The following is a 22,763-nucleotide window of genomic DNA, read 5'->3' as shown; positions in this document are numbered from 1 at the left end:
CATGACTTCATCCCAGAGGCCTGCACTAGCAAATCTCAACAATCAAAGGCTTCCAAAATCTAACTCACAAAGAATTTGCCCCTACACACACACACACACACACACACACACACACACACACACACACACACACACACACACACACACACAATATTTGATATAATTGATGACATGGCGAAATGAGGTATGATATGATGCCAAATGGCCCAACATGCTGTGATACATTTAGAATACTTGATGCCAAACAAAAGAATATACTTAAATAAAGCACCCGCTTCGAATGTTATCATTTGATACATTACAACACAACACATGCATTGGGTTCATATCATTCATTGGATTCAAGCTTCAAATCATTGATGATTTAAACACTCTTCAAAGATCTGGATTTGTTCTAAATGAGTCAAAATGTTCTTTAGAAAATATGCACAGCTGTTTAGTCTTCAATTCTTAGACACATGGATACTGAAAACATAGAAACTGCTGTCTAGTATTTATGATTTCTTTTGTCTGGGAGAAATATGGACCGTGGTGAGTCAGAGGAGTCCAAGCTGGAGGGGGGTCTTCCAGTTCTGGGCTCTGGTCTGCACTCTGAAACACTGTGGAACAATGCCGTGGATTCTCCACAGAGATCTGAAGAATGACATCAGACTCACAGATTGCCAACAAGCAGTTCTCAGTTTCTCAGGGATTTATGTTTTAGGTAGTCCACTAAACTTAGATTTGATTGTGCAAATATTTGGTCAAGACTATGAAGTTTGATCAGAGTCTGATTCAACAATTAGGAGTTGGATCAAGTTCCATTTCCATCCCTCTGGTGAAATGACTTACTGTAACAGTAACCATAACATCTTATACCGCTTCATCTCTTGTTTTGTTTTTTTTACCTTTGAATAATCAGGTAAAGATTACATAACGATAATTAAAGGATACAAATACTATTTTAGAAATGCACAAAAGATTCAGTCCACGCTTCAATAAAAAGCTGATTTTAAGAGACTTTAAACATCTGTTTATAAACTGTCTCCAGATGTCTTGTCTGAGGGACAAAGTCTTTGACTAGAGAAATTGTAACAGTGCATTTTTTGCATGGAAAAAGAAAAGTTTGTGTGTGTGTGTGTGTGTGTGTGTGTGTGTGTGTGTGTGTGTGTGTGTGTGTGTGTGTGTGTGTGTATGTGTGTGTGTTCTAGCTGGGACATTTAAAAAGGTAAAATCCCAACACCCACAACACCCAACCACACATGAAAGAAAGGAACCTGGAGGTGAAGGGGGGTGTAAAATAGCCCCCAATCCCCAAGTTGCTTTTGTTGTGACTACAATACAGCAGTAAAACAATGATTTGGACACTTCACTGTGGGAGTACAGTAACTTTTTCCAAAGGTCTAGTTTGTGCACGAGATAGAGATCAAACAAACACATTTAGGACATGCACCAATGTGACAGCCACGGTTGCTGTGGGTCTTGGTGTGCTCTTACACAGAGTTAAGTTAAGACACAGCAGTTACCCTAAACGGTTCTGTTTGGAGAAAATTCAGCTTCATGTACCCACCTGCCCACCATCTTTTGAACATAATGTATAACCCCAGTCTTCAGCCCTGCTAACTGCCCCTGGTGACTGATTCAACATGCATCATCAACATCTGTTGTAGATTGTTAAACTTCACAGCAGTTACTGTTTGAACTCGTGTGTCTCAAGTCAGCAATTTTAGTTGGGTTGACGGAAAGACATGGTGAAACAGAGTTTTATAACCCATATAGTCAGCCGATTTTAACTGTTGACTGAGATGAAAGGGTAAAGCACCATCTGCAAAATATGTATAAGAACTAAAGAATGGTACAGTTTATGTTTACCAATGACTGACTTAGCAACAAACAGTAACCTGAAGCAAAAACTCTTAAACTCTCATGGTCCTTCTATTTCTCCCACATGTTTGCAATTCTACGTTGCCCTCACCCAAAATAGCTATAAAACTAGCGCTTATGTTTTATAATGCCAAAAATGGTAATAGTAAGGGCACAAGAAGGGGCATATTTTCACCACAAAATAAACTGGAGTCTGCCCAGATTCAGAAGTTAGCATACCCAGACTGTTGGAGAGGATTCAAGGTTAATTTGGAGACCTGGCTTCTGCAAAAAACATTCATCCCAAAGCGCTGGGTGATTAGTTCAGATTTAACAAGGGGTGGTAAAAAAGTGTTTTTAAGTAGGCTATATCTTACATGTACAAGGAGGATGGCTCTAGCCTTCATTTCCTTCATTAATTTGTATATTTATGAAGACAAGAAATAAGTAACGCTTTTGAAGCCTTTGAAGAGGATGGTCATTTGTGCCACAGCCAGTAGGAACATAACAAGTAGGCAAATATACTGTCTTAAACTGTCTCCCACAATTCATCACTGACTATACTATTAAGAATAACGTCCAATTCTTGCTTGGGTGCACCCAGCCTTTTTAAGAGCCTATTTCACGTAGATGTCTACCTTTCACTAATTAATGTTGACTGAAAAACCTAAAGGGATCTCTACCTCCTTCGTAGTATATATTCTATGCACACACTAGGGCGTATTTTATACCGGGGACAGTATAACATTTTCTTATACGCAGCCTAGTTTAGTACCGGGATTTATATAGAAAATGTTTTTTTGGCGGAAGACTCCCAGACCCCCATTTTGTGTCCCACCGGCCCGGACACAACACTTCTCAAACCAAAGAACAGCAGTATTGCATCGTCACCATCACTTTCACATTGAATTCAGGTTAGTTGCGTCCAGTTCCATTTTAGTGCTCCCATTCAGTGTGTTCAGTCAGCTGGTCCCTGTTGACAATGCACGACACGTGTTGATAATGTGCTGTAAGACTACCGTAAATTAGCCGACTATTTCACGCCATCTACTGGACAGTCACTGCAAGTGTAAAGTAACTTAAGATTTTGGATTGTGCACAACTTTTACATCTTTGTATATAATCAAGTGGTAACTTTAAGGAGCAAACGCTTATTATAGCTTATATAGCTAAATAAGCAATGTAAAAATCAATATAAAGAACTTAACCTGACTACATAGGGACGTATGACGTCGTTGCTATGGTAACCACAACACGCCATTCAACCAGAGAGAAATCTGTGAGTTTGGCTAACAATAACTGTTAGCTGTAACGCTGTTTAAACTGTTCAAGGCGTATGGTTTTATAGTTCTATATGACAAAGGGACGAGTCTTGAAGACGTGTGCGAGGAGTCAAGATATTCAAAAGTAAGACTTTTGCATAAATGTTTGTTTCTTCGTTTAGCAGACAAACACCGACCCAAACATGCACAAACATTTAGCTACTTGTAGCGAACTCGTTGGCTTCTGTGTAGCTAGGCTTAATGGGTAACGTTAATGTTTTTGGCTAGCTAGCGGTGGTATGAGCACACATCCACCTGTAGAGTTTTTTTTTTTTTTTTTACAGAAGAACTCTGTATAGTGTTTTTTGACAATTAACGTTGATACGCTCAAGAAAGTTAATCGACTTTTACATGTGCGTGACAGTATCGCTGTCAGTGTTTCAAAGACAGTTCAAATAGCGTTGTTTTGTAAGAATGCCATTGTTAAAGGTGATAAATTGCATGTACCTGTTGCTTCTTGAGGCCCATATGCCTTTTAACTATTACCGCATATAATATAATACAATATACTATAATGGCAGACAAGAGGGCAACAGACACATTTTCTATTTCTTTTATTATTAAGATGCCCCAAAATAGCTTCTTGCGGTTTATCCATGAGTTTATAGTTTTATATACAGTCTATGGTTAGTCATACAAAAAATTATGATGATTTTGATTTCCTCTAGCAGCAACAGAATCCTTCAGAAAAAAAGTGAAATTTCACTCGTGTTTATGGAAAAATACTACAATCTTTCAAAGTTACCTATAAATGTACATGTACTCTAGTGTACTCTGACTAGTTTGTTAGTATCTCCAGGCAGTTGTGTGGCAACACCTTTGGCACCAAAATACCAGTGTGACCACCCTTCTTCTATTCACCTCTGGGGAAATGACAGAGAGAGTATGCATATTTCAAGACACCCATCCTGCATAGCCTATTGCTGTTGCTGATGTTGTATTCTTCCACCATACATCCTGTTTCATAATTGCATTGCTCTTTCTCCCGTTGCTGTCTCCCTTCCTCCAATCACCTGTCTACAGTATGTATACCTATCAATAGGTGTTTGATCGACTGTATTTATCTTTATGTTTTGCATTAGTGAGTCTATCTGAGGAGCAGCAGGATAGCAGGAATCCCAATAGAGGAGAAGTGGAGGTGGAAGAAATAGAGGAGGAGAAGGGAATGGAGGACACCCCTCTAGTGGCCCTTGCACCTGATGCAGCACTCCCAGAGGAGCAGCCCTTTGCTAGTACTGCTAGTCCTGCTTTCCAGTGCCTAGATGAGGTAAGACTCATAAATATTGTTAAATTATCATATTTCTTGTAAATGGCATTTTGGAGCTTTCATAGGAAAGACATCACATTTGGCAGTTGCAGTGACAGTATTTGCTCAAATTACTTAAAGCATACCAGGAAATATGAGAAATCCCTCACCATTTAATTTCCCAGCTAAATGGATGTTTAGAATATAACTTGGTACTGTACATGGATTTGTGTGCCTTACGTTTACCTTAAAGCTGAATGTTTAAACAAAAGGGAATACTTGGAACTTGAAATCATCATGTGGATGAGCACAATACTTTATTAACTTGATCATCATACAGTAAACAGACATTAAAGTCACAGGCCCACAGTTTGATCATTCATCTTCTGTGAAGTTGATATGAACTCATTCTTTTATTGAGTAGCTTTATTGAGTCCACACCTCTTTAACCCATTTATTATGGGCACGCAGCACCATTTTCCCTCCATTTTTACAGGCGTCAAATAGCCCACACTTGAAGGGATTTTTACTCATGGTTACTCATGCTAAACTTGTATACATTTTTGTATACATTCATTAAGATGATTTAATAAAGATGGAGCAGGCATCAATATGATTTCAAACTACCAAACACTGCAATGTACACAACCATGTTGTTAGAACTTTATTCATTTTTTGATATAAAAAGTGCATATCTTTTGGCCTGACAGTTGAATATGAATGATAGAAAAGATCAATATTGTACACACACACAAAGCTCCAAATACACATATAATTACTATGAATGGTCACAATAATGCACAGTCATTATCATTGCTCAAATATCAACAATCATTAGACCTTCTACTGTATGACCTATGTATTATATAAAAGCTATCATAACCTCGCAAATAAAATAAATACTGTACACGTCCTTAAAGTGAAACATTTCTTTCCCCACCCTTCACATTCACAGTGGGTATAGAATGGATTAAATGATGCTATACTGTTTTTTTTAACATTAGGCGGCAGTATTGTACAAGTGGTGAGTCAGGGAGGTGTTTTTCTTTACATGTGAAAACTGGTGTATGACATCAAGAGATGTGCTGTAGTTCAGTGCAGAGAGATAATGGTGGAAACACAATTGGAACAGTTTTTCTTGCAGCAGTGTCCTGCTCTGTGGTTGCTGTCAAGAAGAATTTACTAGAGCATCAATAATGCAGAATGTATTTGGGAATGATCCAATAGAAATGTATCTCTATGAATATTTATACTGGGATGTTTTATATTGTATAGGCTGATGATACATTAGCGAAGTGTCAGCGAGTGTAATTAAATAAACGACACAGAAGCTATTACTTGTAACACTGCTGCTCAAAGCGTGTTGTATATCACTTCCTGCAGTTTGACTCTGACCACGGCATGAAGTCTTTCAAAATGAATTTCAGAGCCACTCAAAACTGTATCATCAGCTCTCATATACCTCACTTGAGTGGCTGCTGTTAATTATGAAACCATTTAGAGTGGAGAAAATGACAGCCTCATTAGTTTTTACCACTACTGTGGGCTGTGCGGTGTCTCATCTGGGTTTACAGCGGGAGGCAGCAGGACAGAAAGTGGAGAAATGTCAGAGAAACAGTGAAAAATCTCTCATGGTAACCCTCCGTATAACATTATGGCCCCTGTAGAAGGCTGGCCTTTAGACTAAATGTGTGTTTTTTTTATTAGCCCCTCATCGTTCGTAGTCCATTGTTCTTTAGTATCATCATTTTAATCCAACATTTTGAAGGCCACACTCACTGCAGTGGGAAAAAGTAATAGCACAGTTAAATTCATTCACAATAATTTTTTGCTATTACTGCATTCAAACTGTCTAGGGCATATATTATTTTTCGGTGTACACATATGCATGTGTAAATGTGTGCAAATGCATGATTATGTGTATGAGTTTCTGAATCTACTTGTTCGTCCATTTTTTTGACTGTCTTTGTGTTTTTCCGTCTATCTGTCTGTCTGATTATATGAATATTTACCTGTCCCCTTAAGGAGCATAGTTCTTGGGCCGTATCATCATCTTGACAGTTTTGAAGGCCTGCCTGTAGTTAGTAGGGTAGTACTCTGTCGACATGTTGTGCCATGTTCCCCAGAAGATCCCGTTTCTGACTCCCTTGTACCTCTTGTGATAGTACTTCCCGTTGAGGTTGGCAGACATGCAGGCATCGAACCACCAGCCGGAGCTGTAGTAGGTGCCACAGTTTCCGGAGGGATACATATCATTGTCGCGGTCGGGCGTGGAGAAAAACTTCTGGTCATGGTTGAAGTGCTTGTTGAAACTGATGGCGTTCCCAGCTGTCCCACTACAATGAAACATTGAGATATATATATATATATATTAGATGTAGTCGTTCTTTATGAATATTTGATCGCACATGCATGCACGCACAGAATCTAATATTATACCTGTATCCACTGACAGACAGCCGGTAGCGAAGGTATTCATTGGCCACATAGAACTGGTCGTACTTTGCATACTCCCGAACACCCTCAAAGTCCTCCAGCTCGATGCGCAGGATCATGTCTTTGGCTTTTGTCATCAAGTGGATATGGTCATTGCCCAGCCAGAACTCACCTCTACAGCAGAGAAAAAGTTTGAGGAATGAGGGGATAAGACAAAGCAAAATGTGACATTAATACAACAAACTAATATCCTTGTACCATTGATTAGAAAGTGGATACAGTTACTTAAACTGAATTAACTTATCGCCAGAGGGGAGGAGAGGAAAGGAGGAGATGCAAGGGGAGGGTAGTGTGACAGTAAAATAAGGATATGAGGAGATTTTCTTTCAGTGGGAGGTTATACTAGATCTATAGGCATAGTCATCAAGCCAGGTAACCGCGGTTATTGCCCATAAAAAAAAGAGAAAATGAGCTGATATTTGAATCCAGTTTTAGTAGAGGCACTGCATTAAAATGAAATATTGTCAGTGTGAAAAGGCTGCTTCCCTCCATTTTCTTTGGGACCTGTTTTGCAACTTTAATTGTTTTTTTTGTCCTAAATCATTAGTTTATTATCTGTTAAAAGGGGTCAGTGATGCATATATATTTTGTTGTTTTACATATGATAATCAGTGATGGTGAAAACAGGTGGTGAACAATCATGGCTAGTAAGAACAGGTGGTGAACAATCAGTGCTAGTGGGAACAGGTGTGCATGGTTAGGTCCTCTAAGCACTGAGTGACTGGGCAACCTTGAAAAAAACACTTATTTTTTCAATGTTTTTGACACCTTTTTTTTCGTTTGTTTTTGCTTTTTCCAACATTTTAAATTGTTAAATTTTTCTTCTACACATTTCAGCGCTTATTTCTATGTCCCATAATTTCTGATATAAAACAAAAATTGAAAACGGGTCAATGTGACCCGTAAATGACGTAAAAACACAAATACCTCAACCTCCGCAATTTCTTTCTTAAAAAATAAGACCTGAAAATGCCAGCTAGATATAACTGGTTGTCTTTTTGAGCCTTTGAGCAACATCGAAGAGTTTACAGGCTTTAGTTAATAGCGTGTTTTCCCCCATCCTAAAATATCTTTTGAGAGAATTGATACGCGAGCCCGTTACCTGAGGTTTCCGAAGCCTTTCTTATACTCAGCCCAGGTGCGGTTGAAGCTGACCGACCCATCGAGACGTTGCTGTATCACGGTCCATCCACCTCCATAGGACTCCATGTCACAGAAGACCTCAAATGTGCCGTTGCGGGGATCAGGGGTCACACGATACACACCGTTCTTCCTCGTCTCCAACACATTGTAGTCTGAACAGTCCCGAGGGGCTAAGATGACTGCTGGGAGATAGAGAGAAAGGGAGGGGGGGGAGAAGAGAGGGCTGTTTTAAGGGGATGTTATTGGATGATATTAAATAATATTTTCACTTTGCTCTGGCATTTTTCTCTGCCCCACCAAGAGACAGTTATAGAAACAGTCCCTGAGGCTGAGGAAGACTGAAGAAAGAAAAAGAAAATGTGATAAGTTAGCAGGAAACAGCTTTAAGCGTTGTGGAAGTTCTCATTCATACATTAATTTCCGGGGCAGTCTATTCAAACACAAAACCGTTCAGCGATGTTCTTTAGCCAACCCGGTTACCAGGCTATTCCCCAGTTCCTTGTGTGGATCAAACTAAAGTTCAGCAAGTCATCAAGGATAAAACCAAGTATTATCTTTCAATAAGCCTGTCCTCTGCTTCTCAACATGATGTCCCATTTCTAAAAATCGCATTCAGTATCAGGACTACAACATGAAAGAAAGTAAGTTAAAGAACAAGGGCCACTGTCGAAGGATAAAAGTCAGTGACCTTCCCCTGTGCTGCACCACAGGCCCATTTCATACAGCTCCACTACTTACTAAGATCTCTTCCACCATTTATTATTATTTTATTTTTTTTATACCTGCCCACTTATTTTGCTTTCTTCTTTCCCCTGTGTCGCGCAGCAGGCTGCTGACCCCATCCAAAACCAAGGTCCAAAGGCTCCTGTCAGTTAGCATTTGGGAATTGAAAGGAACAGACTTGTCAAAACGTGGGAAAGTGTAAAACTGGATTAGAGAGGCGTACCCCCTCCCTATACGTTCGTCACCCGGGGCCTAAATCATCCTGACATTGGGCAGGCAGCATGTGGACCCCTACTGAGTTTGTTTGACGCAGTCTATTGCTGATACAGTTTTGTCATACTGTTTAATCTGTTTAGTGGCTTGGTCTATTATAATAGAGCAAAGGTAGGGGGGGGACCATACTGATTACATAGGGATCAGGTTTCTTGAATACAGAAAAGTGTTTTGTGGAGCGTAGAAATGTGCGGTTATGCTACTTCCTGGTACCGTTAGTGCAGTGTGGGTTCTCGTCTCTCATGATTAAATGCAAAGGCATTTGTAACTAGTACATGGTGCACATACTAGAAGCACAGTTCGTCTTTTAAATTGCTTTGAATCTGGAGCCTTCTGTATTTTCTTGTCAAAATACGCAGAATACTTTGTCTGCAAGATGGTAGATCACTCCACATAGAAAGAAATGTATCCTTGTCACGTTAACGGCTCTGTCGGCACTTGGGTATTCAACCGTCCTGTAAAATCTTTCAGTGTCACCTTCCCTTTAAGTGACTGTAGTTTCTCCACTTCACATCTCCCTCTCCTTATTTGTCCCCATCTGTCTCTCAGCAAAGACCAGAGCCATCTCTTCTGACTACCTCTGGCACTGTGCCTGACCTAAATAACTCTAATATCAGCCACTTAACTGATGTCCAAATTAATGTTGGCTGATTGGTTGTCTGACTGTTGAGGTGGTTGTTGAGTCAATGGAATGGTTAGTTGGGTGGCTGATTGCTTTGACTGCTAGCCTGCTACCTTAAAGGCTGATAACTGACATGCTTTTATAGACGACTTCTCGACCAGCCATATCACATTGCCTGTTTGGATGACTGCACACAGATAAATGATTGGCATGAAAAGGAAGACAACTCTGTTATCAAGGAAGCATATTTTGTGACAACCAGTAGACGGCTAAGATTAGCACCTGTAATGGAAGGAAATGTGTATCCAAAGTGATAGTATAATCTTTCCCCACAAAAACAGCTTACATAGAATACCGCTGTCTGTTTTGACAGAAAGAGACTCTCATCAAAAAGCTACACCCTTCCTTTAGGAAGTTGTGTGTCACCACAAGCAGTTCCTGACAGCATGGCGGACGGAGCATCCATTCTTTGTTTATAATTGAGGTAATGTAGCTGAACAGTAACTGGAATTGCTATCAGTTCACCTCAAGGCCCTAACATGTCTTACAGGAGTGAAAGTAAAGATTAGTGCTTGCAGCAGTGACGGGAATTGGCAAAGAGGGTGGAAGAAACGCTTACAGCACTGAGCTTCTTTTGCACCGTGAGTGATGAAAAGCATCTTGGTTAAAGGTGCTATTAGTCCTGCTTGATGGTGAAACAAATCAGTTTGGATAAATGGGTGAAAATTTAGATTAATCTTTCAGAGCATTCTTAGATGCCTTTCTCTAAACCTACCCTGAGTGTAAATGTTGTTTGAACTGTGTAGTGTAGCCTATTGAGCTGTGCCAGTGTGGCTGGTTTCTAAATCCTTGCGTATGTCTTGAGCGGTTAACATTTGCTTGCCAATCACTACACCTCCTACAGTATCTAGATAATACAGTATCTAAATAAAACTTCACGTTTGTTTTATATGACTTCTCCTAAAAATGTTTTCTTGATATAATCTCCAAGGTTGTCACCTTTAGGTCTGCTTGCTTGTCTTGCTTTGGATGAACACTGAATTAAAATTTGGTTTGTACAAATCATTATCAATTATTTAAAGATTTAGCTACAATTTGGCAGCTGGATTGTTTATTCACGAGTCAGGGAAACCATTTAGCCATTAAGTGATTCACTAGTAAGCACTTTAGACATTGTGATAAACAACCGTTAAACTCTATTCACGGCAAGTCCTTTTTTTAACTACAGTGTAGTGTTCATAGCAAGTAGACCTATGAATTCAGCGTCTGGTGTTTTTTTTAAGATTAAGAGACCTCACACTGGAAATAAAATGGGATTGGTGTGACATAAGTACTGTGAGGAAAACATTCTTTTCCATCTTTAAGATCTAAAATGTTCAGTTCATATCCATTATTAATGTAGTCTTTTGGAATAAGACGTATCACTTGAGTAAAAAAGCAATTGTGGCAATTGTTTATACACATGTTGTGAAACTGCAGAAGTCTTATAATTCTTTGGACTATTCATGGTAACAACAGCTGTTTCTTGTCTGGATTCACTTTAGACACCATCAGGCACAATTACCTAACCTGCGGCGAAATAATTTGCCAGTTCTTAAGTTTAACATGACAGAATTGATGTACAACGACAAGTGTTACTGACCCTGTGTGCCATCCGTAACTAATGTCAGGAAAGCTGCCTACATTACTTCTTGTGGTGTTGTCAAGAGATAATGAGAGCTAGTTGTTTTATGCAGGAATGAGCACTCAAGAGCATGACCTCCAGAGGAAGAGAGAGGCAGGGGTAAGGCACTGGAAAGGAGATTAGAGAGAGTGAGACAGGGAAAGTTATGGCAAGAGAAGAAGTGAAAAAGAGCCGCGATATGAAGGGAAATGCAGAGATGAAGAGCGGATACACTGAGGATCAATGTGTAAGGGAGAGGACAGGATTGAAGGAGAGTTTGAAGGAGAAAGAGGCAAGTTTATGGGGGAAGAAAACACAGAAGAGAGAAAGCTGGGATTCCCTTCACACCACTGTCCCAGCTAATCTACTTAGAAATAAGCTCACATCTGTTTTCCACATAAAAGCCCCAATATAGTGTCACATTCACATTCACGCATGCAATATTGGGGTATTATTCAATTTCAGTCTAAAAAGAGTCCTGCATTTCAACTGTACCCTTTTCCAGAAAAGTTTTTGCATCAATGTAAAGTAGAAAGTTTGGTATTCTTTGCTAGTTTGCAATCCCTACTGATAACTTTTTACATAGTCTCCATCATTAGGTTCTAATCACATTAATCTCTAGACTTCCTCTTTAAGGAATTGAACCTGAATAGAAACTGTTGCCTTTTTTAAGGTTATTTTTTTAATGTTCACACTATGTAGTAGTCTAGGGGCCAAGTTTCTGTCTCTTTCCTCTCCCCTTTTTTTAAGTGTCTGCATATGGATAGAGGAATGCCAAGGCACTTAATTAGTTATATAAGAGGTAATTTGAATTCTCACTCTGACCCCAGTTGTCATATTGCTTCACTCATGTACAGTATGACCTCAACCCAAAGCTATTTTGTGTGGTAATTTTTGTTATGGCTGCAGTAAGCCGACTAAGGCTCAACGGTAGTGGTCATGAGAAGCTTTTGCAGACCCTCACTATAGCATAGCATAAAGCTGATGGAAAATTCCTCTTCTCACAATTGTTCATAATGTGTTCATATCGGTAATGGAGAAGGCATGTCGCAACAAACCACTGTGTGTAGTTGTCAATGTCATTGTCAGCCTGGAAGATTTAATTTCCCATTTCCCAGAGACAAAGGCTTCATTGGGTGAAGGTGACCACCCAGCGTTGGGTTGTTTATAGTGATTACAAGTCACCATATCCACTTAGGCATGATTGGATAGATCCTATGCCAGAAAATTCAAGTCACAACAACCTTAAACTGCTGGGTGTGTATGGTGTGTACTGGAGTTTCATTACCATAACAACATATGTGGGGAATGTTAAGGAAATAGAAACTAGAGACAAAAAAGACCACAAAGATTGCAAAAAATGAATATATGAGAAGAGAAGAGGCATCTTTGAAATAGCAAAGATGGAACAGAATGGAATATAACACAATAGAAAACACATAGAAAGGGGTTTTCGTTGTATAATAAATAGCTGAGAAGATGGAGAGGGCTTTCAAATGACAGGATAGACCAAAAAAATGGAAGAAAAAGATTGGAGCATTCAAAATACAAAAAGAAATAAATTAGAATGCTCCTAAAGTAATTTTAGTGAGAGCAGGCTTACACTGAGGGGCGTTCTGTACTGCACACTGGCTAGTGCAGGTGGAGCTGAGTTTGTTGACCACTCCAGTGATGTTCTCCACCCGCCTGTCCACCATAGCCTGCACGTTGTCCATGTTGAGCAGGTTGAGCCCCTCCATACGACCCTGCATAGCTGAGATCTGGCTCCTTGCGTTGCGCAGACTGGCTGACATCCTATTCAGCTTCACCTGGGAAGGCCCAGAGCAGAGGGGAAGGAAATGATTTCTGTGCACAGAATACAAAGCCGGTGAATTACTGAAGTCACCAGCCTCCTTCATTGTTTTACCAGCCAATTTGAATTTTAGAATAGAAACAAGTCTGCATGATGGTTGGCCATCTGCCAAAGTGGCTGGGAGAGTCAACAAACTGACCAGACAGAGCAAAAAAATACCGCCATTTGGCTGGTGTCTAACACTGATTCCCCAACCTGTTTACAGTGCCAAGAATTGTCCCTGGTGGATTGGTGCCAGGTAGGATTTTACAGGTCTTTTAACATCTGGCCAGTTTACATTCCAGCTGGGTACATTTGACCGGGCAATTTTAGGTGACTTTGTTACGTTTATGTTACGTTTAAATCATGTCTTTAAAGCACATTCTAGTTTAGTTTGTTTAGATCAGTGTCACTAAAATCTATACAAGGCTGATAATGGCTTATGGAAATTTTAATGGCTTTGATGGGAATACAGAATTGGTGCAGTGCAACAAATGCACTGTTTGTACAGACCTCTAAATAATGTTTATATGGTCAGAATGTGTACTGATTTTACACAGTTTAAACAATGCCAAAACTTGATTATGCTAATTTGGATTAGACTGACGAAACATATACTAAACTTTTAGTGACATCAGAAATTCAAAATGATTTTCTAAAACATATAGTATATGTATATGCCCAGGGTCTTTATCTTTGCATTGAACCAACTGTTTTTGTAGTAGTCTTCATGCATTCATTCCTTGTTAAAATCCTGCATTTTCCAATTAGAAGCGCGAGACTGAATGGTGTCTCTTACCTGCATCTCCTGCATAGTGCTCGCTGTAATTTTCCCCAAAATAGAACCATGCCCCAGTCCAGCAACGTCCACAGTAGCTCCAGGGACCATCCCATCTCCCCTCTCCTCTTGGCTGGACCCACCTTGCACGTCCTGTCCTGTCAGGTCCAGTCTCAATTCTTCCTCAGCATCCCTCTGAATGGGGACCTGCATCTGTCCCTGGTCAGCTTGCTGATGTCCAAAAGCTCCATTGCCCCGTGCCCCACGGCACTCCTGGCATCCGCTCTTTAGCTTGTTGACCACCTCCTTCAGGCTCTGCAACTCCTTCAACGTCTTCTCCAGCAGCCTGAACTGCTTGGGCAGCTGGATGGTGAGGGGAGGCAGGGTGAGCTGATAAGGGCAGTCCTCCCCCTCCTCTGCCACGGCTCCGGAGCTCCCACACTGGCCCGAGGGTCTCAGTTTAATGGGGCAGGAGGTGGGAGTCCCAGATTCAGATCCCAAAGAAAATTGTCCTTTAGCGTCCCATCTCTGGTGTGAGTTGACAGGGAGGTCTGCTGCCCGGCTGGCGTGTGGCACCATGGTGGCTGTAAGCAGGAGAGTGGCACAAACGCAAAGCACAATTGTCCTCATTTTTCTGTGTGAATATTGTAAAGGAGAAATAAATGTGTGTAAAGTGAAAGTGTCTGCAACTGCTTCTGATATAAACTCAAAGTGTCTGAATGCGTATAGTAGTGTGTGTGTGTGTGTGTGTGTGTGTGTGTGTGTGTGTGTGCGTGTGAGCATATGTCTGTGCCCGCAGCTGCAGATTCTAAGTATGTGTATGTATGTCCAGTATCCTATTGGTTTTAAGAGTGTATGTGTGTATGAGCGCAGCTTGCAGGAGGGAGAGTGCAGGGGAACTGCCGCTGCCTCAGATAGCTGTGTCATTAATATCAGAACGAGGGAGGGAGAGAGAGAGAGAGAGAGGGAGGGTGCGGAGTTAGAGAGGATGGGAGGGGCTATACTGTTGCGTAATGCACAACACCATATCAGCAGCACTGTGTAAAGCCACAGAGATTCAGACATGTTTTGGGAGTTGGCAAGAGAGAAAGAAAGAGAGGAAGGGAGGGGTGTAAAGAGAGAAGGTGGGTCCTTTGCCTGCATTGCATGGTACCGTCCTGCCTCACTCTGAAGTCTGCTCATTTCCCTGAAGAGCCAAATGACTCAGTACACAGGAACTATTCACTCAACTGATAAGTTAGGGTGATGTTTTTTCCACGCTGTGCTGTTTTGTGATTTCGGATGTTCGTTTGCAGTACAAAATTTAAAGGCCTCATCCTCCGACCCGGTTCAGTTTCCAAAGCCAATTAGGCTCAGCTGGGCACAATGTAAAATCTGTAGTTTGCCAGCAGCAACAATAAAGAGGGTTTGTTTTAATTGGTACAAACAACTCTTTTTTAATTTTTTATTTACAAGGCTTACTCAAGTGTTTCCAAATTAAGCAACGGAATCATCAGACTTCAGAATCAGTTTTTCCTGAATCCCGATGAACAATATTGAGCACCTGTCAGTACTCTGGCTTGATTTGATATTTATTTTTTTCTATGTAATACAGCTGCAGCTGGCACAATTAACTCAGAATAGATAAAACATTAAAATGAGTAAGGCCAATTCAATTTCAATAAGATATCTTTTGATGGATAAAAAGCACTTCAAAAAGAAAATATAGCCCACATCATTGTATCTTCAATGGTTTCCTATATCTTTTTTTGTTACAGTGTCCTCTCCTGATACAATACTTTCCTGTGTTGTTTAAGGAAAGTTTGGACTGCGTTTAACCTCTCTTCATCTCAAGCATGAACAAATATGGAAATTCAAAAGTGATTTCAAGCCATCAGCAGCAGGTTGACCTGCAGCATGTCACTAAAAGAAATGCAAAATAAAACCCACATTTTTCAAGCCAAATGGCTCCACTCCCCTCACAGGCTGTCAGTGTGGATATCATTAATTGAAACTGCTGGCTGCTCTGTGCTCTTTATTTATTTTGTGCTGCTTAATGATTCTCTTGCATTTAGCACTGTGTGAAATAGGCGCCAGTTTTTGTAATGAAGGGAACTGGGACATTTTGGTAGCGCACATTGTTACAATAAACAAAGCATCAGAAATGTCTTGTTTTGGGACCCCCTTGAAAACGAAATGATACATCTCAAGGCGTTTATACCAATAGCGACATCCCTAAGAACTTTATTTTCCCACATGACAATTCTTATTTCACTTGCCTCCTCCATAAGAAGACCAAATATCAAAAAACAAGAATATTGAATTGTTATTTTACAGAAAGTGCCTCGCTCAAATATACGTCAACATGGCAGATATTGGCTGACAGACAAGTTTTGACCCACCCTTCTCGTCCTCATCACTCCATTCTGTGGCGCCAGCTGTTGGTGAAGTTACACAATGGCTGACTATAAAATGTATTAGAACTTTAATTGCTGTAATGTCACCATTGATGGAACAGATAATAACATATTTATGAACAATACACTTGTTTTTGCCTGTAATGATGATGTGGTAATGTGGTCATTTTTGGTGGTTTTTAGATTGAAATTGCACTCATACTCACCCACAGACATTATTTATACATTGGGCAATTTCATGAAGAATCCTATAGAAATGATTAAGCAATGCAAGTTATTAAAACTAATTGTTTATTCTGCAGAGTGAACAATTATTAGCTTTGGATCCTCACCCAATGACATTTACAGTCTGGATGTTCCCCTACAGCCCTGAGTCCTGTTATAAACTCTTATTAAGTTCATTAACTTGGCACTGATTATTTGTTTCTAGGACATGGCTATTGTTCCAGTGTATTATGGGATTTATAACCACAGGTCATGTAATTGGATTTTCTTTTATGGGGAGTTTGGAGCGTCTCATGGACATGTCATATTTCTTGAGAAGTGACACAGTTTCGGATAATTGATTTCATCTACTGAAGTTGCTCTCAGCCCTGAAAGAGGAACACGCCAGAAAGGGAAATATTACAGCACAAAACTTTTTCTGACAAAGTGATTCAATTTAGCTGTAGGCTCAACTCCAGTTCAAACAGTCAATATACGCACATAAAGGCATAGATACACACAACGAGGGATGGTGGTTCTCTCCATCACACAGTGGAATCCAGCGCTGTGCCTCTGTGGTCATTATTTTTCTCCCTGAGGGTACAGCAGTATTAAAGCCCATAGGTTGTTTTTGTTATACACTTCACATACCTGCTGCCACACACTCTTACTGGAGGGTATATTGCTACAGTATAGATCACATGCTTGGGGGGAGAAGATGGACAGGTATGTGTGTCCATATGCCTGCATAAATATCTTCCAGTGATTATCTCTATCGCACTTCAAAGATGGTCTGCCACATGTGAGCCTTATGCAGCCACCCTATAAAAGCCTCCAATACTCTATACTGCTGAAGATAAGTCTTGGCACCAGAATTAGAGAGGCTGCCTGAAACCGCTTCAGGCTGCTTCCCTCAGATAAATGCCCAGTGTATGGCCAGAATGTCTGTTGCATCACTGCTATGCTGAAAACACAACGCTGTCCATATTTGATGGTGTTATTTAGCCTCAAATTCTGTTTTGAATCGTTATTTTTGTTTCAGTGCGATGAGATAATTTTGCATGTTCCCGTAATATTCTTTTTTTAGGAGTTAATCTTAGATTTCGTGTCAAGTTCCAGTTAAAAGATCAATCCGGACCAGATGACCCATTTACCATTTCAAGATGTAAGAGATTTAACCAAACATCAAAATGTTTTAAACACAGATCATGTAATACTTGTCAGGTGTTTTGCTTGTAGTGACAAGACCTTGGGGGACTGCTAATGCAAACTGACTAAAAAACATCTGAATAAATCATATTAACGAGAGCCTTAATCTATATCGTTCAGAACATTCATATCTCTGTCCTTCAGCCCTTGGAACGTGGTCCAGTACTTGCGAGCACATTTGACAATAGCTAGATAAACAATATAATGGAATGAATCTGAAAACATCATCGACTATACCTAATGCTTGAAGTTGGGCTGAATGTGTGTGTGTGTGTGTGTGTGTGTGTGTGTGTGTGTGTGTGTGTGTGTGTGTGTGTGTGTGTGTGTGTGTGTGTGTGTGTGTGTGTGTGTGTGTGTGTGTGTGTGTGTGTGTGTGTGTGTGTGTGTGTGTGTGTGTGTGTGTGTGTGTGTGTGTGATCAGAGCGTCTGTGTGTGTTCATTGCCATTTGATTACCTGCTACACAGTCTGACCTGAGATATCCTCAATTCTGCGGCTCTTTGATACAGACAAGGCTATCCCTCATTACTCCCCACTCTACCAGCCTGGCTCTGAAGATAAGAGGGAACAACACCGGTCTTCTGTTTCTATCAGTGTTTACACACACACACAACTAAGTTGCCACGGAGAGAAATTTAACAACAACTCTTTGTGATAATTTCCCCTTTTTGCAATGCTGTTGACCTGATATCTTTCTCTTTGCTGTGTTTTTGTTTTCTTTTTACCAAGGTTTCACAGCTGTGTATCTTTTTTTATCAACTCTCATCCAGAACTAATGGTACCTGTAATCTCCCTATCGTTATGTATGGGCCATTCTCAATGATTTTTCTTCCCATTTTGAGATTGCAGATAGTTGGAGGTTCGTTTTTATACTGATTGTGAACGGCTGTTCTGATATTGTGATATCTGCTGTGATGATTAAAGTTTATTCAGCCCAAGTTGGGTTAAATCCTCTTTACAGACATCAGGGAGTTGGGCTTTGTTGTGGTCGATCACACTTTGTGTTGGCGAGCTCAGGCAGATATAAAAGAGCTTTACCATACAACGGTAACAGAAGTTTGAGCATAGAACAGCAAAAATAAAGCAATGTTTTTTTTTCAACAAAAAAACTTCTGACTATTATGAAATTTGGAACTCTTTTGGAGTCTCAGTGATTTAGTTTTCAAGTTCTGGAACTTAATTATGTCACTAAACAATATTACAAAAGTGCATACTGGTCAGAATTGCAGGGTTCAAAGCAATATCATCCTATTGAATATTCTGTCTGTAAAGAATGGCAACAAGAGATTTCCACAGAATGTGATTTTCTATTAATATCTTAGCTTTTATACAGCCAGCTCTGGGTCAGATCAAAGACTTGAAATGGTGCATCCTGAGCTGGCAAACCCATGCAGGAGGATATGTTGCCAACTTAGCTGAGCGAAGCCAAGTTTAGGACTGCTGTAATGTCTGGCTGTAGCTGTAGATGTGGATGATTGACATGGGGGGGAATTTGTAAAAACCCAGCCAACACTCTTTTGCTGATAGGAATTTTTAAATCTTAAGAGTTACTAAAAAACATAAATAATCAATTATATTGGGTAGTACCTGCTGTTTTTTCATGTCCATATGATTTGTAATATTTCTGTTTCCATGCTCCTCAGTTGCTATCATTGGGCAAAATCAGCCAGACCAAAGTAGCCAAACTGAAATCCAGCTACAGGCTACTCCATGATACTCTGAAGAGGTATGTATTCCTGTTGAAACACAAGTTCATTTGTCACCCTCATAATTGTGTGTTATATTTTGAAGGTGCATTATGACTGCAAAGATGTTGAGAATACAGCATAGCAGAGAAGTTCAATTATTGTGACAGGACAGCCAGAATGTGTCCAATGAAAGTGTCCTTGAAGAAAACTGCTCATCAGATCTAGTTGTGCTGCTCGTATATAGTACCGTTGAAAAAGTGTGGAAGTAGCATCTGTGACAAGCCACTGGCTTCTGAAGAGACATTTTGATTGGGGTCACTTCTCACTCAGTTAGTGGAGTCAGGAATCCTAATTTGAACAAAGAGGTGAAATCAAGGTTGTAACTGAGGCAGTACTAACCAACACAACGGACTGTAATAGGCTAAGACACATGTCAATCAAAAACGTAATTCTTTTTAAGCTTTATTAAATCCTTAATGGAACACTGATTCTACAAATCGCCACCAAGGCACACACTAGATAGAGTGAAATTATAACTTTTGAGACCCCAGTTTCTTGTGGAAACAACTAAAGGGCTTCATGTTATAGCTATTGGTTAGTTTTACTAAAGAGTCATGAGATCCAGTGAATAGTGATGTAATAGAACATGACAGCTTGCGAAAACAAGTAGTTCTTGAAAAGCAGAGGGTACTGTCATGTTTTCATGTGGAAATAATGACGTAACATTGTCAGTCTACAGTTTTACCCTTGTTTTGGACTGTTAGAAAGCATGTAAATGTACCCAGCAGTTAGGAAAAAGTATCTGTCTACTGCATATCACAAACTTAAATCATTGTTTCATCCAATAGTACCCAGGATTCTGAGATCCACCTTTTGGGAGAGGCAAAGAGGTGTCGTGCTGAGCTAGAGAGGCTACAGGATGAGCTGGAGAGAACAGAGGAGCAGAGCACCTCTGAGGAGCCTGAGAGTGAGGTCAATGAACTGAGGCAAAAGCTCCTCCAGACATACAATGAACTAAAAGCTTCTGAGGACAGAGAGAACAAGACACAGCACAAACTGAAATGGTGAGCTGTGTATATTTATATATATGTATATGTGTGTACACACTTTATTATTGTAATCACTCATGCAGCACGTTTCATTTTCAGATATTGTATCAAATGAAAATGACATTTTATTCAAAAAAATACATCTATTACAATCTTCTCTCAAATGTGGCTGCAGCTTGGGCTTACAAACACACACACACACACACACAACACACACACACACACACACACACACAGAGTAAAAGACACACAAATAGTATTGGTGTGTGTGTGTGTGTGTGTGTGTGTGTGTGTGTGTGTGTGTGTGTGTGTGTGTGTGTGTGTGTGTGTGTGTGTGTGTGTGTGTGTGTGTGTCACTGAAACATTATTATCAGAAGAAAAAGTACCAGGTTTGAGTGGATATTTATGTTTGCTCTGGATTAGGGCTGAACAATTTTTGAAAATAATCTAATTGTGATTTTTATTTTTCACAAATATTGCAATTGTGATTTGATATGCAATTAGCTAACCGCTAATCAGAGCTAATCGTTGCCAACCAAGCCTTCAGTTCTGCGTGCCTGTATCCATTAACTGCATGTATGGACTCGAGCCCGAATAAAAGCCTTCATTTTATTAAAATGTCTGTAAGAGTTTTAAACTACAACTCAGAGTTGTTTGAATGACGGAAATCAGCTCAAGGTACGGCGTAGCGTTAGCGTGCCAAGTTGATGCTTTCTCTGCGGAGTGCCGACTGATTTGCTCTTGCGAGTCATGTGACCAAATCGCAGCCTTTGCGATTAAGAAATTGCATTTTAACATATCGCGATATTATTGCAAATGCAATTAATCATTCAGCCCTACTCTGGATGTAAAGTGTTTACTTGTCTGAGCTCTTCACACTGTTTAGTTTTTTGGCGTCAGTCCTGGAGTCTGTTTCTGTTCCTCCCACGAGTCTCTTTTCTCATTGCAACCATTTTCCTCTACAGGTTTCTCTTTTCCTTCCCCTAACTCACTCAACACCACTAACAGTGAGTGTGTCCAAAGAGTCAAACACCCACAGAAATGGAAAATAACACACTCGCTCGACTATCTCCCACTTTTCTGTACACACACTTTTCTTTTCAAGGGCCAAAAGGAAGTTACTGCAACATTTCTGCTAAGCAACATGATAACATGCACCAGTGGTTCATAAACATTTAGGCTTCTGACCCTCTGAAAACAAAGCAATGTCTACTTGTGACCCCTCGTTACTGGCTGCATATGTCACAGAGCAATTCTCTTTTCCTTCGTTGATGTAATACATTTCAGAGGCCTGAGAAAGTAAAATCAACCAGTAATCCACAAGACAAAAAGCAAAAACTAGAAAATGCAACAACCTTCTGAAGAACCTTTTGCAGGTACAAAGTTGTGAACAGGTCAAAATGTCTTAAAATGGCAGTTGTTGTTGTTGTTGTGGTGTGTGTGTGTGTGTGTGTGTGTGTGTGTGTGTGTGTGTGTGTGTGTGTGTGTGTGTGTGTGTGTGTGTGTGTGTGTGTGTGTGTGTGTGTGTGTGTGTGTGTGTGTGTGTGTGTGTGTGTGTGTGTGTGTGTGTGTGTGTGTAAGATGTTAAATAGGAGTTGCAAATTGAAGCACTTAAAGCAGTCAGTTGAAATGTCATTTAAATAGATGAAAGCAGATGAAATGCCATTTGAAATGATGAAAGCAACTGAAATTTGAGGTGAAAATAGGTGCCAACATGCAAATTTCTATGTCCTGTAGGCAGTCAAATTGTCAGACTGAGATGAAAGTAGTTGAACTGTAAATTATGAAAGCAGTTGAAATATCAGTTGAAGGTGAAGCACCCAAGATGGTTTCCTGTGTGCAGTGTAAATAGTTCAAGTGTCAGTTGGTGTGTAAGCAATGACAGCAGGTAAACTATCCCTTGGGGTATGTCAGTTAAAGGGTACCTTTTAGTCACTGTCTGTTGATTTAACGTTTGAACGTTAGTTGAACTGTCGGATGAAAAAAAAAAAAAATCAAACCAAGTCTCTTCGCCGCTATCCCTTTTCTTTGCATTGCGTACCAACTGGCATTAGCAATACTTCAACAATATGCAAACACATCACTGATATTTTGAAAATTAAAAAAAATATGTGGAGGATACAGTGATTTTTAGTGCAGAGCACACACAATGAGGCAGAGAGTTGAAGGTCCAGCCGTAATTGAAATATTAAATGGAAACCACTTACAGAGCATTCTCAGAGGATGCTGTAATAGACAGGTTTGGACACTGAGTGTGCATATTGTTTGTGACAGCATTTT

The 22,763-nt window shown here is 40.1% G+C and overlaps 2 protein-coding genes across 5 annotated transcripts in view; one reads left to right on the top strand and one right to left on the bottom strand.

Annotated features, from left to right (window-relative positions):
* Nucleotides 1-3,030: 3,030 nt before the first annotated feature.
* Nucleotides 3,031-22,763, top strand: part of ccdc146 (coiled-coil domain containing 146) — a 53,542-nt gene continuing 33,809 nt past the window's right edge. The window contains exons 1-4 of one of the 2 annotated variants that reach the window (XM_039791479.1): nucleotides 3,031-3,249; nucleotides 4,247-4,431; nucleotides 19,390-19,472; nucleotides 20,283-20,498. In XM_039791479.1, the coding sequence (XP_039647413.1) occupies nucleotide 3,249; nucleotides 4,247-4,431; nucleotides 19,390-19,472; nucleotides 20,283-20,498 (485 nt within the window). In that variant the 5' untranslated portion in view covers nucleotides 3,031-3,248. The remainder of the gene's footprint in view (nucleotides 3,250-4,246; nucleotides 4,432-19,389; nucleotides 19,473-20,282; nucleotides 20,499-22,763) is intronic. The other variant, XM_039791478.1, reaches the window with a different exon arrangement.
* On the bottom strand, nucleotides 4,697-14,862 carry fgl2a (fibrinogen-like 2a). 3 transcript variants are annotated; one of them, XM_039791481.1, is made up of 6 exons: nucleotides 13,961-14,862; nucleotides 12,934-13,138; nucleotides 8,009-8,231; nucleotides 6,850-7,020; nucleotides 6,423-6,746; nucleotides 4,697-6,188 (listed from the first exon to the last, which is right to left on the bottom strand). In XM_039791481.1, exons 1-5 carry the CDS (start codon nucleotides 14,720-14,722, stop codon nucleotides 6,431-6,433), a joined length of 1,677 nt encoding a protein of 558 aa, XP_039647415.1. In that variant the 5' UTR covers nucleotides 14,723-14,862; the 3' UTR covers nucleotides 4,697-6,188; nucleotides 6,423-6,430. The 3 variants fall into 3 exon arrangements, with proteins under 3 accessions (XP_039647415.1, XP_039647414.1, XP_039647416.1); XM_039791480.1 differs by having other exon boundaries at nucleotides 4,697-6,746; XM_039791482.1 differs by lacking the exon at nucleotides 4,697-6,188 and having other exon boundaries at nucleotides 6,431-6,746; nucleotides 8,009-8,228; nucleotides 13,961-14,722.

The sequence above is a fragment of the Perca fluviatilis genome, chromosome 23 (assembly GCF_010015445.1).
Source record: "Perca fluviatilis chromosome 23, GENO_Pfluv_1.0, whole genome shotgun sequence".
NCBI classification, from domain to species: Eukaryota; Metazoa; Chordata; class Actinopteri; order Perciformes; family Percidae; genus Perca; species Perca fluviatilis.
This window is presented reverse-complemented; position numbering and strand designations above follow the sequence as displayed.

What these genes read in the sequence shown, in the direction of transcription:
- fgl2a (XM_039791480.1), bottom strand. Translation starts at nt 14,722, where the DNA reads ATGCTCACACGCACACACACACACACACACACACACACACACACACAC. An exon ending in GCACTATGCAGGAGATGCAG is followed by an intron (nt 13,139 to 13,960) that starts GTAAGAGACACC and finishes GGGCCTTCCCAG; the next exon opens with GTGAAGCTGAATAGGATGTC. An exon ending in CTGTCTGTCAGTGGATACAG is followed by an intron (nt 6,747 to 6,849) that starts GTATAATATTAG and finishes GTTTCATTGTAG; the next exon opens with TGGGACAGCTGGGAACGCCA.